Source organism: Thermobia domestica, unplaced genomic scaffold (genome assembly GCF_964235325.1).
Source record: "Thermobia domestica unplaced genomic scaffold, izTheDome1.hap1.1 HAP1_SCAFFOLD_849, whole genome shotgun sequence".
Classification (NCBI taxonomy): Eukaryota; Metazoa; Arthropoda; class Insecta; order Zygentoma; family Lepismatidae; genus Thermobia; species Thermobia domestica.
In genome coordinates, this window is record NW_027656559.1 from 66,023 (window position 1) to 81,037 (window position 15,015).

At 36.7% G+C, this 15,015-nt stretch overlaps 1 protein-coding gene across 1 annotated transcript; it reads left to right on the forward strand.

Annotated features, from left to right (window-relative positions):
• The first annotated feature begins 1,537 nt into the window (after positions 1-1,537).
• On the forward strand, positions 1,538-13,864 carry LOC145677412 (uncharacterized). Its single transcript, XM_081747909.1, has 3 exons — positions 1,538-1,844; positions 10,995-11,167; positions 13,665-13,864. Exons 1-3 carry the CDS (start codon positions 1,563-1,565, stop codon positions 13,801-13,803), a joined length of 594 nt encoding a protein of 197 aa, XP_081604035.1. The 5' UTR covers positions 1,538-1,562; the 3' UTR covers positions 13,804-13,864.
• The last annotated feature ends 1,151 nt before the right edge of the window (positions 13,865-15,015 follow it).

Below are 15,015 nucleotides of genomic sequence, written 5' to 3' on the forward strand. Positions count from 1 at the left end.
CCTAAATCAGGTGCCACATTTCACTGATACGTTAATTTAACGATCCGAGAATCTAGCAACAATATTCATAATATAATATTTTATAACATCCTTAGAATCTATTTAGGAGTTACATTTGTCTTTGCACTGCGTTGCATTGCGATCTGTAAATTTTGCGAAGATTAATAAAGGATTAGGCCCTAAGATGGCCTGCTTTGGCCCTAAGCAATATTTAAGTATATAAAGAAAAACTTAAAAGGCGAATTAAGACATGAATAGTAATTAATTTCAGCCAATTAAAGAAAAACATTTGGTTACTAACTACTAGTGGCAAACTGTACTTAAATAGTGTAAGCTTGCATTCAGTTTGCTTTATATTGAACATTCTTTAAAATATATTAGTACTCAATAAGAGCGATTGCCCTAAATTAATTTACAACGATTGTTTGCAGTTTATTAGAAATAAATAAATTCATTCCACATATACGAGATATCATCAAAATTTGGAAGTCCACATATTCTTTTTGATATACTGCATTGATATTCTTTTTAATAGTGATGAACTTTATTAAATTTCTTGCACTTTATACGAGACACGGTAACATCACAAACTGTGCATTGAAATTGGTAGGTGACAATTAAGTCACTCCTGGGTTGACATCAAGTTTGGGATAATTTGATGATATTTGAATTGTCCGTGTATTTTTCGGACACAGTGGCAAACCAGTAAGACCAAGGACTTAACACTTCAGTGCAAATTACCTGGACGATCGGAGTCGTGAGCCGAATGATATAACGGAACATTGTAACACTTTGTTGCTAGTAGCTGCAATGCAGGACACACGTATACCCATCATCACTTACGTGTGTAATACCTTCGGGTGCAATTCTGTGTGAGCATGTGAACTAAACAGCTTAGCCCTGTTTTGACTCGATTAGATATATTACTTGCTTTTGTTGGACACTTAGCACAAGTTTGTTTGTGTTTTGTAGATTTTAAGTTTTTTTATGGCACATGTCTGACCATACTTATACTCATAACGGTTATACACTCCTAAAGAGAATCTGCATTCAAGAATTCAGTTCTTTCAAAAAAAAATAATCATAAGTTGTTTTCCTGATGAAAGAACTACAAAAATCATGAATTCGTCTATTGATATGTAAAATAGGATAGAACGATAACCTTAATATGAATGGACACTTTGTTGCATTAATTCCTATGATGGAGTATTCTCAATCACAAATATCATATAACACTCAGGCCCAGGGGGGTGTAGGGGACCGGGCCCCTCCTAAAGTTTTGCTGGCCCCCTAAAATTTTCACGGTAGGCTTGCAAATGATCTATAATATAATGATGAACTATAATGTTATTGGATCGCCCCCACCCCTAAGTTCAGCTGGCCCCCCTACATTTTTCGGCTGGCTACCGGCCTAATACCACTTAAAACTAAACCTATACAAGCTTATTATTTTATTTTTCCTGGGGTTTTGAAAAACTTCAGTGAATACGAATCGATGATAATTTTGTCAATGAATTACTGAGTTTGGCCACTCTGTGTCGGCTGTATTTTGTCTTAGAAAAATGGCGTCGACTGCGAAAGAGCCGGGCCAAAATACAGCAGAAACCACCGAGGAACCACATGAAGTTCCGAAAGATTTACAACCAGGTGCATGTATGGAGAGCATGTTAGTGACTACAGACTCTTTTGAAGATTTTGAACAAGAAATGGACTCCAGTTATGATGAACGACAAATGAAGGAAAGTACAACTAGTACTATTAGTGAAATTCAGGAGGAACTTTTAGAAGCAAGTATTCCTGAAGATTCTGATCCAGAAGACAAAATTAATCGTAATGATGAAGTAGTAAGTCGAAAATGTGTACGGTGTGTGTTAAAAGTATGAGTTGGTTGTGTTCATAGCGTGGATAGTGGAGTCACGGAATTGCGGGTTGATCTTACAGTCGTAAATAATTAATGGCTGAGTTTAGTTAAATGGATTCTAAATTAAATTCTATTTAGTGGTTTCTAATATATATATACATTAAAATATATAGTTACAGTTAGGGGTTTTGTTACACTTGATTCTTTGGCACAAAGCTACGTTTCGTAATTCTCGCTGTAGTTGTTTTAGGATTCCGATAAGCACTGCGGGGCTAAACATATGTACTAAGTAAGTGGAAGAAACCAAACCAAACCAACCCTAAACAGCAAATGCGTTCATGCTGTCGTAGAAAGTGTTTGTTACAAGAGAAGTTGCTTTAATTCGTGCAGATTGATTTAGAAGGACTAATTTTAAAGGAGGTCAATGTTTGAGGGGGCCAGTCCTTTTTTTTTTTTTTTTTCAAATTGAAGAAATGTTACAATTTTGCAGATTGATTTAGAAGGACTAATTTTAAAGGAGGACAATGTTTAATTGAGGGGGCCAGTCCTTTTTTTCTTCAAATTGAAGAAATGTTACAATTTCACTAATTTCTGTTGACATTAGCTTAGGTTTGGTATTTTTAAGGATATAGTATACATGAAGCTGCATCAGTTCCCGAAGGAGCAGGACGCTCATACTTTTAGGGATTATTCATTGAGTATGTACGAACTTACAAAGGGGGTAACAAAAAGACTTTTATTTACTTATCGACTGATACGAAAATAAAAAAGAACGTACCTGTACTTTATAACTGCATGTGTAGTGCCCTTGTACTTTATCTATTACCATGTGTTGGGGAGAATTTAATGCATATCGCATGTCTTGTGCACATGGATACTTCTTATTATTGTACTACGTAGAAAATTAGAGCATAATAAACAGGACAACAGAGCATAATAAACAAATAAACAGGAATACAACATTAAAAACAGATTCATGTGAGTCTAATCCGGGGCTGCCATTGCGGAAGATTAGCCAGTATAAATATAGCGTTTCCACATATGGGATAAAACGTGCAGTAATCTCACAGGTAAACTTTAAAAATCAAAACTAACTTGTTCTAGGTGGCCAGTAAGAAACACAAATGCCATTTAACCGAGTAAGAGCAGGAGCACAGCAGGAGAGAGTTCGTCCGTAGGGAGGTAGATATGTCAGCGATGATGGGTATACGCATAAACGAGGACAGTGGAAAACAATTTATATGACCAGTGTTGTGTTAGGTACTCATTTTTTTTTATACTAGGTACAGGTACTGACCAAAATTGTACCTAGGTACAGGTATTAGGTACTATCTGACCGATGTACCTAAGTACAGGTACTGATGAAAGTACCTAGGGTACTTTTCTAGGTACAAGTTGCTACCTAGCAAATGAAGAGAATATGATATTTAATTATAGAAATAGACCCGCGGAGGGGGGCTTTATTGTACATTAGATAAGGACAGTTGAGTTTTGTAGATTAAGAGTCCATATCCATTTTGGCACTAAGTTTTTTTGAAAATGTGTGTTGAGGTTTGTAAGAAACCTTATCCAAAGAAAAGTATTGCAAATCAACTAGAAAACACAAATATGCTCACTAACCGATCAAAATTTATTCATTTCCTTTTGCTCGAGTTGTTTCTCGCATTTAAGTTATATCTGAAATTTCCGGATTTTGTACTGCTAAATATTATTTTCACAAGAACAATTATCAGTTAATACATGTAACTGAATACTAGCATTTAATGAATATAATTTGTACAGAGTTCTTACCAACTAGTCCAGAATTGACAAAGAAGCAGGTAACAAATTATGATTCACTGAAACTCAATGTGTGCGAGACAGATCAAAAAATTTATTTCAAAGAAACCAGAAAATCTGCAATATTTGTTTAGTGTGCGTCCTACCTAAAAATGTACCTAAAAATAGGTACTAGGTACAAGAAAATCGTACCTAGGTACAGGTATTAGGTACTAAATACTAAATGTACCTAGGTACCCGCCTTAGGTACGCGTTTTGTACCTAGGTACTTCCCAACACTGTATATGATATAAAAACACGTACCTTGCGTGTGACACAGCTTTTGTACACTTCTGTGATCATTTGACATAGCGTTTGACTTGGACATGGTTTGCTCATGGAGAACACTTTACATTTCGTATTTCTACCGTGTTATACATGTGAGAGATTCCTTGAAATCCTGACGTTTTATTATTTCCAATATCTGGAATTGAATCTTCTGCTTCAATTTCCTGTGATGTTTCGATATCACATCGCTGAGCTCCAACATTTCCTTATACTGTTTTCGAACAATTCATCACTACCAGTACATTACCTCAGACCGCTCACTGGAACGAAAATGAAAATTAAATGATACTTTTAAATTTTACGTCCCACGATTATGCCGGCTAGGCTAAAGGAGACGGTGATGATGAGTAATGAATGAAATGGTGGAATGGAGAAAACGGGAGAACCCCGAGGAAACCGACGCACACGGTGTGTATCTACCACAAGTCGGACACCTTTTGGATACGTCGATCATTAGGGATCATGATTTACAACACTTCTTGGTGTGGCTTCGGTGTTTGACAGCACATTCTTATGTGGTTACAAATGCAGACTTGACATATTTTCATGATTTGCACATGTAACAGGCAAGAAAACATGTTTCAATTTCTTATATTCTTCTTTCAAAATAAGAATTCACATTTGTTCCGTAAACTTTACAAAACTGTAGTCCAATAAAATAGGATAGCACCCCTACCTTTAACCCATTCATAATTGATTATTGTCAAGTTGAAAAAACTGGTGGGGCTCAACGGAATGAATGCCTTGCTTTATAATTTAGCATACGTAATAACGATGCATATAACCTTTGATCTGCACCAGTGTATCTAGATAAAGTTCGGTTCGTTGTTATTTCTTCGTGAAAAATTAAAGTACGAAAATTATACGCTTCCCATATTACTGTCATTTATTTACCATGAAGCCATTAGAAAAATGGGATAAAGTTCCATACTTGGTATCTATCGGAACGAGAGAAAGCCACAAAAATGAGAGTAGATGGAATAATAATAAACAAGGAATCCATTCTAGAACACCTCTGGTGCATGGGGTCCCTGGTTTGATCCCAGCTCGCGCCAGGTGGACTTTGTGGTGGACAAATATCGTGTGGGAGGGGGGCTCTCGGGTTTTTCCCGTTTCCTCGCGCTATTCATTCCACAATTGCATTCATTTCTCATCATCATCATCTCCTTTAGCCTACTCGGCATGAACGTGGGACGTAAAACTAAAATATATCATTTCCCATTCTAGATTGCGTTGTAATCAACTAGTGTACAAGATTGTAATACTACGTGATAGCCTATAATCTTTCCTAATTCCATTTTGAACGATTTTATTCCGAAAATATGCATAAAAGTACAAAATAATACACATGAGGTAAAGTAACTTTATTTCATGTCGTTAAAAGTAAGTACAAATAATTATGAAAACACAATACTCGCTATCTCATTTCCAAATACGTATGTTATGATTTTTTTAAAAATGAAGTATAAACTACTCAACCGAAGTAATAATAATAATAATAATAATAAACAACTTATTGTGTGCGCTGCGCGCATAACAACTTCAAAACACTTAAATTATTCATTAATACAAGGGAAAAATTATTACGGAATACAAAGCTAGGTTTATCGTTTGTTCTATGTATCCTATAGCGTCCATTAGTAAACATTGCAAGTGTCTTATTTGCAGCATGTAACGAATGACAAAATCACATTAGAAGCTAGACGCTTTTATCTCTACATGTTGTAGTTCCAGTGTTAAAAACATCATACACATCACATACTTGTAAATGCGGGTAAACCATGAATCTTCAGATGGGTGAACTGAAACCAAGCCAGGATGAGGCAACACAAGGCATGCACTAAAAACACATGTAGAGTATCTCAAATCTGTGGGAATCGATATATATAATTATAACTACTGTACGTAACTGAACCCTGCGCGGAACGACGATCAATTTATCATTGTGGACTCAGAAAGTAAAAATCAATATTTTATTGAAATCTTTATTTCAAGAACATGGATTTCTTAGTATTATTTTTTATCAACTTGTTAAATTATCCAATCAAGTCGGAAAAGTATATCTGCATATGTAAATTCTGTTGTTTGTCTTAATTGTATAATTTCCGTATCATGTAAATCTGTGTATGCAACAAATTGTAACAAACTAAGAACTTTCTAGTACATAAAGTTTAAGAACGTATTTCAAATTGACATTATGCTGCACACGTCGAGATTTTGGATTTGACACACCATAGGTAGTACTTATCTACATTTCAGTACTATCTCTAGCATGATATATAAACGGAGGACTTCTTTGTTTCATTGATTCGGTCTCTAATATAGTCACCCGTAACCAGCAGATCAATATCTAAATCTCTCAAAGATAAACAGCCGAGTCCGCAACACTGTCTTTGAATTCAACCAATCCTATGAAAAGTAACACTCTCAATTACCACCTAATCCTCATTCTAAGGCATGTCGTCAGTACTGATCTTGTGTTTATTCCAGCGAAATTACCTCATTCTTGGTTGCTCCAAGCACGAAAATCGAATTTTTTGTGTCCTTAACTAATATTAAATAAACCGCAAATTAGGATACGGTGACGAACTACCGCTCAACTGAACAGAAAAATATCACAAATTAATCATATTTAGTTGTTGAAATGAATATGCCAGAAATATCAATTGAACCGTTTAGAGGGTAAAGGTGTTATGTAACAAATTGTACATTTCGGTAAAATTGACTGTCTTAACATACACCTTTAACTGTTTCCAAATCTCTTCACTGGGACGTGGACTCACTAAATGGTGTGTTATGTAGGATGAGTAACGTATAACTAGGGATGGCCAGATCCGGATATCCGGATCCACTTGGGTCCGGATATCCGGACACTGGATCCGGATCCGAGATTTCGGATCTTGGATCCGGATCCGAAAATCCGGATCTTGGATCTGGATCCAAAATTTCGGATCTTAGATCCGGATCTGAAAAACGGATCTTGGATCCGGATCCGAAAATCCGGATCTTGGATCCAGATCCGAAATTTCGGATCTTAGATCCGTATCCGAAAAAACGGATCTTAGATCCGTATCCGAAAAAACGGATCTTAGATCCGGATCCGAAATTTCGGATCTTAGATCCGTATCCGAAAAAACGGATCTTAGATCCGGATCCGAAAAAACGGATCTTGGATCCGGATCCGAAATTTCGGATCTTGGATCCGGATTCGAAACTCCGTGTCGGAAAATTCGGGTGTTCCGAATCAGCAAAATTTTCGAATTATTGACAAAGTGATTTTCATTCCTATGCTTAAAATAAGATTTTAAGACACTTTTGGTATCTGATCGTGTGACAGCCTTGCGTTCTCTTCATTCTGTTGATATTTGGTTTTCGTGCCTTAATATGTCACAATTACTCCAAATTTGATTGAGTAAAACTGTCGAGTTAGGTGAGAGCAATCTCATTGTCAGATTAGATTCTAGTGGAAATACTTGACCGAAAAGGTAGTAAATCTTTTTTAAAGCTGTCGTCCTGATGGAAATTTGTCCTTTGTTTTCTGTAACACTAGTCAAATGCTGGGATGAAACCTTAGTCTCAAGCCCAAGCTTCTTCATTAGACTCTGGCTGCTTACTTTTCTAATTCTTTCTGAGTTATTGGAGTCACTGAATGAGGCCATTTCCTAGTCGTGATGGGCTAGGCCATTGCTAATAGAACAGCCCATAAAATATAGATCAAATCAAATTAAGGAGCAACTTCCTTTTCTTGCTCTTGATGAGCTTTTTTTTTTTTTTCTTTCTTTAAAAATACGTTTCTCTGTGACCGTACCACTCCAGTTAGAATTAAGAATTGTAGTAGAGATGAAGTTCTAAATGGCAATTAATGTATCAAAATCAATGTATTAATGTACTGTATGTGTATACAAAATACCATATGGAGCCTCGAGCAGTAACACGTATCTTTGTAATTAGTAATCCACTACTATTAACTCTGCATAGGTTGTATAAGGAGCTATATCATTCATGTAAACACATAGGCGGATGCAGGGGGAGGGCGAAAAGTCGTTCGCCCCTATCCAGCGCCACCATTAACAGTGTACTTTAGTAGTAATTTGTGGCAATTTCAGATCATCTAAGTAATTTTTCACTGCTAGCATCCCCAACCGCCCCCTAAGAATCCATCCGCCCCCTCCAAGAGTCCGTTCTGGATTCGCCCCTGCGCAAACATAATTTTATACAACTCATTCAAGAGTACATTTTGGTAGCTTTTTAAAATTTTTATCTTAAAGGATTGTCATTTCTCGTGGCTACTTATGCAATTTTGTCCACAGGCATACATGCAATTTCCAGTCATTACGCAAATACATTTATATACTTAATAGACCTCGGCTAGTTGGGGGCTTCGCCACTAGACCCCCGTTACTAGGGCCTCGCACCACAAAAGCCTCTAATCATAATCAATTTAAAAAGAAATGTCTGGGGATTTGCCCTTAGACCCTCTGATATCTCATTTGATCGGCCTATGACCTCGTACCTCGTAAACCTACAACCATACCGAATCTCAGTTCAAATATCAAATTGTATGTAATAACATTCCGGTATCCCGAGACATACCGAATTTCAGTGCGAGTACATGGGGGCTTTCCCCCCAGCCCACACATTTGCTCGGTCTACGGCCTCGCACATCATACGCCTCCAAACGTAACGAATTTTTAAGGGGCCGCGGTGGCTCAGTGGTAGAGCGTTCACCTCCGGTGCTTGGGGTACCTGTTTCGATCCCAGCTTGCACCGTGTGGACTTTGTGGTGGACAAACACCGTGCTCGTGGGTTTTCTCGGGGTTTTCCCGTTTCCTCCTACTTTCTTCATTTCATTTATTTCTCATAATCACCGTCTCCTTTAGCCTAACCGGCATAAACGTGGATGTAAAACACAAGCATTTCATTTCATAAGATAACGAATTTTTGTTCAAATAACAAGTTTCATTTCTCTAACATTCCAGGATTCCGAGATATAAAAGTCTTTTCTCCCCCCCCCCTTTACTTCCCCTCTAAGACATACATCAAAAAACGCTTAAGTACATACCTAATTATTTCAAATGTAAAGTCCAAATACCAAATTCTATGCTCCTAACCTTCAGAGGTTCCCAGATATCGACATGTTATTATAATAATTACAATCCCCACCCTCTTTCCTTTCCATCTCTTTTCTTTTCCTTTTTACTAAAACGTCAAAAAACACTGAAACACATGTCAAATTATTTTCAATGAGAAGTGCAAATACCAAATTTCAAGTCTCTAACCTTAAAGGATATAACATATTAATACAATAATTGTAATCCCCACTTAATTTTTTTTCTCGCCCTTTTTCTTCCCTTCTGGGCCACACATAAAAAAAAAACGTTGAAATACGTATCTAATTATTTTAAGTGAGAAGTCCAAATAACAAATTCCATGTTTCTAACCCTTTAAGTTTCCGAGATATAGGCATATTATTATACTAATTGCAAAATTGCAATTACCACCCGTTCTTTTACTTTCTATATCTTCCCTGCCCCTTCTAATTTAAATATCAAAAAGCACTTAAACAAGTATCAAATTATTTTCAATGAGAAACCCAAATACCAAATTTGAAGTATCTAACGTCAAGAATCATCAATATTTTCCACCCCATTTCCCCCCTTCCTCGACGAATTTCCCAAAGTCCTTCCTTAGTGGTATCCTACGTCACAAACCCTATAAACTGTCCAAATTTCAAGTTTGTAGCTTAAGCGATTTGGTGTGTACGGTGATCTGTCACTCAGTCACTCAGGACTTTGCCCTTTTTATATAGAGATATTTAAGATTTTATGGGAAAGCCATGGATTTTGTCTTAAGGCCGCCAGTGTCTTAGAAATGTAATAGCTTTGCTATAAACTTTAAGCAATCAACTGACTGATCTGCGTCTATATGTATTATGTAAAATACCGCTTATAATATTTATTTTGCTCGTAATAAAAAAAAAAAAAAAATAGAAATGATGACGAAAATTCAAAGACATCCATGATTTTAGCGTAATGCTGCAGGAGTTCAAATCATTGAATTAATCATAAGAGCCGATTGTATAAGATAGACTACATTAAATTCCAATGTGGCACAAAGAAAATATGCAGCATTACTATGCAGTTTCTCAACGTTATAACTCATTCTGAAAATATTATCATAGGTCTCACAAACAATCGAATTTTAATCCTGACTCGATTAATATATAAAAAAGGCAGATCTATACAACTACTGACTTCAGATGAAAGTGGCATACTTGTAGTACGTTTAAAGATATACTAAAGACTAAATGATGGGGTGTGCGGAACAATGGTCTAACCCCGAAAAATGTGAAAATGAGATTTTGATGTAATCTTTTGTCATTTAAATTGAATTGTCTTCCCACTGAGTTAGATAAAATTCACCTAGTAAATTTTATACATATGGATATTTTAGTTCTGGGTCTCAATCTAAGGCCTAAAATATTCAAAACAGGAGTACGAATCTGAACTTCGAAATTTCGGGTGTGGATCCAGGAACCGGATATCCGGATCCGGATCCAATATTCAAAACTTCAGATTCGGATCCAAGATACAAAACTTCGGATCCGGGTCCAAGATCCGAAATTCCGGATCCGGATCCAAGATCCGAAACTTCGGATCCGGATCCAGGAACCGGATATCCGGATCCAAGATCCGAAATTTCGGATCCGGATCCAGGAACCGGATATTCGGATCCGGATCCGAGATCCGGATCTTATAGGATCCGAGATCCGGATCCGTCTGGCCATCCCTACGTATAACACGTGCATGAATCGCCAGAATTCAATGCTTCGAAAAATGTAGTATAACACCTTTATCCTCTAAGCGCTTTAATTCCATGGATACTGTGGGGTGTTGCATCATTGTATTTTATATTATGGCGGTCTTCATTCTTCGGCATCGTGAGAACTTTTTAAATAAGATATGCTAAGAAATAAAGCACCAAGTAGCATACGTTGTTATTTCATATGACTTTAAATCAATTTTAGGAAGAAGTTGCCTCACAGCTAAGTGAAGCTAGTTTAACATCAAACGAGGAAAATGCACCTGCAACTCCTGTGGGGTCTGCTTCAGAGGAGGAATACTGGCAGAATCCAGAGTGGAAAGAGAAGAAAAAACACGTGTTCATATTGAGTGGAGCTGGAAAACCTGTATATTCAAGGTAAACTTCTAATTGCTACTCTTTTAAGGTGTCAGGCTTGTTTAAGGATAAGTATTTTTAGTTATCTATTTTAATGAAATTTATAAATAATATTAACTAATGTACTAACTCTTAACCTACAGCCTACTGTGTATCCTAGATGCCATACATTCTACTGAACTGATACATCGTCAGTAGTGTATTTATTTACTTATTTATTTATTCATTGAAACCAGAAATAATATTAAATTTGAACCACTTGTGGTTTTGGTAGAGTATTCTGGATAGTCGTGGTCGTTGCCTCGAGACGTGAATCGTTTGCAAGAAACCGCGTCTCACTATCTGTTACCGTTTCCGTTCTATGGCAATAAACGTTGAAACCGGATGTGACTAATTTGAATTGCTTCCGGTTTGAGTAGAGAATGAACGAAAGAGATGAGTCCTATTCTTGGAACACTAAATCAATTCCAAACAAAGCATCTCGATATCTTACCATTTTTGCTCTGATACCTGTCGACAGACGGACGAATGGACAAAGCCATTTTATAAGACTTCCAAAACTTATGCATAGCATAGTTTGGAAGTCAAAAAATTAATGCCAATAGAAGTTGCCGTTAATATTACAATTACCAGCCATTCTGATTATATCTTTCGTTCATATATCGTTATTGTATGTGCTCAAGTCTACGTTGCTTCATATATTCATCATTATAATCAATAATGGCCAGACGGCTGTCTGCAGGATACATCTGACCCACAAATAGAAATTAAAGAATGTATAATTTTTTATTATTTTAACTCCATGCGTAACAGGTAAATTGTCTGGCCGTCATAATATAGCTGAATTGATATGTGACTTTTAACGGTGATTTTTTTTTTAACCTGGTTGTTAAGCGCATTCTGCTAGATAAGGCCGTTGGTAGCGGCCCGATTATTGGAAAATTGCAAATTTCATACATTCAAATGCTCATAGCTCAGGCCCTAATTAGCCTAAACATGTGAAACAAGAAACGATACGTATAAAAGCAGAAATGTATGACTTACGCACACTCAGCGAACACATCCTCAGGGAGGGAGGAGAAAATTGGAAAATGGCCCCTAATTATGGTTTTTATTTTGTTCTTACCCGAAGTGCGTTATAAATGGCCGTCACTGATTTCGATGTATGTTTCTTTCTGTTTTTTAAACTATTAACAGTCTCCAAGTTGTTAGCGGATGTTAGAATGTATGTGATGATGCCATATCTGCATCCAACTATTGGTTTCTTGTCTTGTGGTAACTTCAGAAATACTTTAAAATATTGCTAGTGCTCAACAATGATTTTCCCACAGTTTGAACGTATATATTATTATCATATATATATTATTATTATTATTGGAGTTTAACCGTCCCACGATTATGGACCTGGATTAAGGGAGACGGTGGCGATGAGATATATAATAATGGTGGAATGGTAAAAGTGAAAGGACCCACGCACGGTGTTTGCCGACCAGAAAGCCCTCTTGACACGAGCTGGGATCGAACCAGGGATCTCACATGACATGGATGAGCGCTCTACCACTAAGACACTACGGCCAGATTAAACTTACAAAGGGTGAATTCGGCTCTGTGAATAATATTTTTGATTATTCTATAATTCACTCTGAAACATTCTTCTGCACCATTTCCCTTTGTTGCATTAGTTCCTTTATACTCGTGTAATCATCTTTGAGACTCGTTTCTCTGGAAAATTTTAAAGAAACAGGATCATTCGAAAAACAAATGAGTTGATTGTCTTTTTTTTTTTCGAGCACTTAATTACTTATGGAATTTTGTTTATGGTGTTGATATTTCAATTAAGAATGACACTGATTTTATTTTTTGAAAGTACGCCTATAAAATGATGAAAAATTCGGGCCTCTTTTAACGAACTTGCCCGTGAAAATAACTATTTTAAAAATAAGATATTGTAAATATACACACTTAACTATTTTTTTCTCAATCCAGCTTTGGTAACTTTGATTCACGCAATGATACAGAAGAAGGTTCCAAAATGAACCGAAATTATTCAGTAACCAAAAATATTATTCACTGGATACAGAGGATTTAGATTTCTGGGCTTTCGGCATCTAAGGCCATTTAGCCCGTTATGTTTTTGAGGGATGACGTCCCTCAGCGAGCATACTATCCGGGGAAAAGAAAGGAAGAAAGGATCGGGGCAGGAAGGAAGCGGCCCGGGACCTATAAGTGAGATACCACCGCGGCATTTGCGTCTTATGAATGAGGAAATTCCAGGAAAACCTCATTCAGGGTTGCTGGCCTTAAAAAGCGTTTTACCTATTTCGACCGAGTGCCTCGACCAGGAATTGAACCTGGGACCGCTCGCACCGAGGACGAGGGCGTTAGCGACTACGCTACGCGGGGCTACCAGCATACAGAAGAGAGTTTACCATTTATATGATGTGTATCCTATGTGTCTATCAGTAAATAAGCTTGTTAACGTTACTACTAGTTATAAACAACTTTTCCTGACTTTCAGGTATGGTAGCGAAGACAAACTAGTGACAATATTCGGTGTGATGCAGGCGCTTGTTTCATTGTTCAAGCCAATCAAGATGTTATCAGGTCAATTCACGCAGGCAAGACGAAGTACGTATTACTCATTAAGGGACCAATAATATTGGTTTCGGTTTCGAGAACTTCGGAAAGTGTTTCACAAGTCATCTTACAACTTACGTAAGTATAATTTGTGTATTCTGTTGTCTTTGAGATTAAAATTTTGATGTGGGATCGTCAAGAAAAGCTAGAATGAAATTGCATGATTGAAGACTCACAAGAAATATATACTCGTATATGAGATTTAATGCGTAACAACAATCTCACCAACTGCCAACTCTCTCATCATCTTTATTCAATAAAGATTTAGAAGAAATATTAGGAAGAATTAATTTCGGTATGAAGTAGGTGAATTATGCATTCATTGTGCAGATTAAATGGCAGTTGGCAAGGAGTCGTGCCCTTCTGAAAGGAAAATACATTTTTTTGTGTTATTTCAACGAGACAATACAAAAGTATTTTTTTGGTTAATATAGACCAATAATGTGCTTTCAGTCTATTGTTACTACAAGAAGCTTATATCCCTAATATTACAACGGATGATAGTTTCGCCTCACTGCGATTTTTCTATCCTTTTGTGCAAGAATGATATAAGTCTTTCGAGACGAAGGTCCGCTGTAATGAAGTCTGCTAAAACTGGAAGTGGTAGAAATTATTGCCACTCGTGGTTTCAATATTGATTAGAATATCACACCATACAATTCCTTCATCGTAGTGTACACGTGGTACTTGCTTTTTTTTTTTTTTCAGTAATATTCTTCTTTGTTACCAAGTTTATATATTTTTTAAAATGCTGTCCTTCAGCTGGAACAATATTGTGTGATTACATTACGAGATGTGACTTGCCGAAATGTTTCATAGTTACTTTTGTCTTCGATTTTCTTCCTACATATTTCACTCTCCCTATCTGATGAAGGTTTTAGCGAAATATCTTACAGTGTAAATGTAGTATTGGGCGATAATATTCTCATATTTTTCGGTAAGAAATTCGTTACATATACTAACATATACGCATAGAACTGGGCTGTAGGACAACTACGTTATTAGTAAAGATACGAAAAAATGGAAAGGAGAGATAAATTATTGGAAATAAGTGGTTTTCAATCTAAAATAATGAGGTTTTTCTGCACTAGCCGTTTGAGGTCCACTCAGGTAATGCGTCCCATGTAAAATGAAACCGCAATTTTCCAGGTCAGCAGGCTGTTCGGATGGAACATAGGGCACACAAAAATGACACTGGAAACGTTCACATTGTTGTCAGAGAGAACTAACAT

What these genes read in the sequence shown, in the direction of transcription:
- LOC145677412 (XM_081747909.1), top strand. Translation starts at nt 1,563, where the DNA reads ATGGCGTCGACTGCGAAAGAGCCGGGCCAAAATACAGCAGAAACCACC. An exon ending in TTAATCGTAATGATGAAGTA is followed by an intron (nt 1,845 to 10,994) that starts GTAAGTCGAAAA and finishes AATCAATTTTAG; the next exon opens with GAAGAAGTTGCCTCACAGCT. An exon ending in GGAAAACCTGTATATTCAAG is followed by an intron (nt 11,168 to 13,664) that starts GTAAACTTCTAA and finishes CCTGACTTTCAG; the next exon opens with GTATGGTAGCGAAGACAAAC.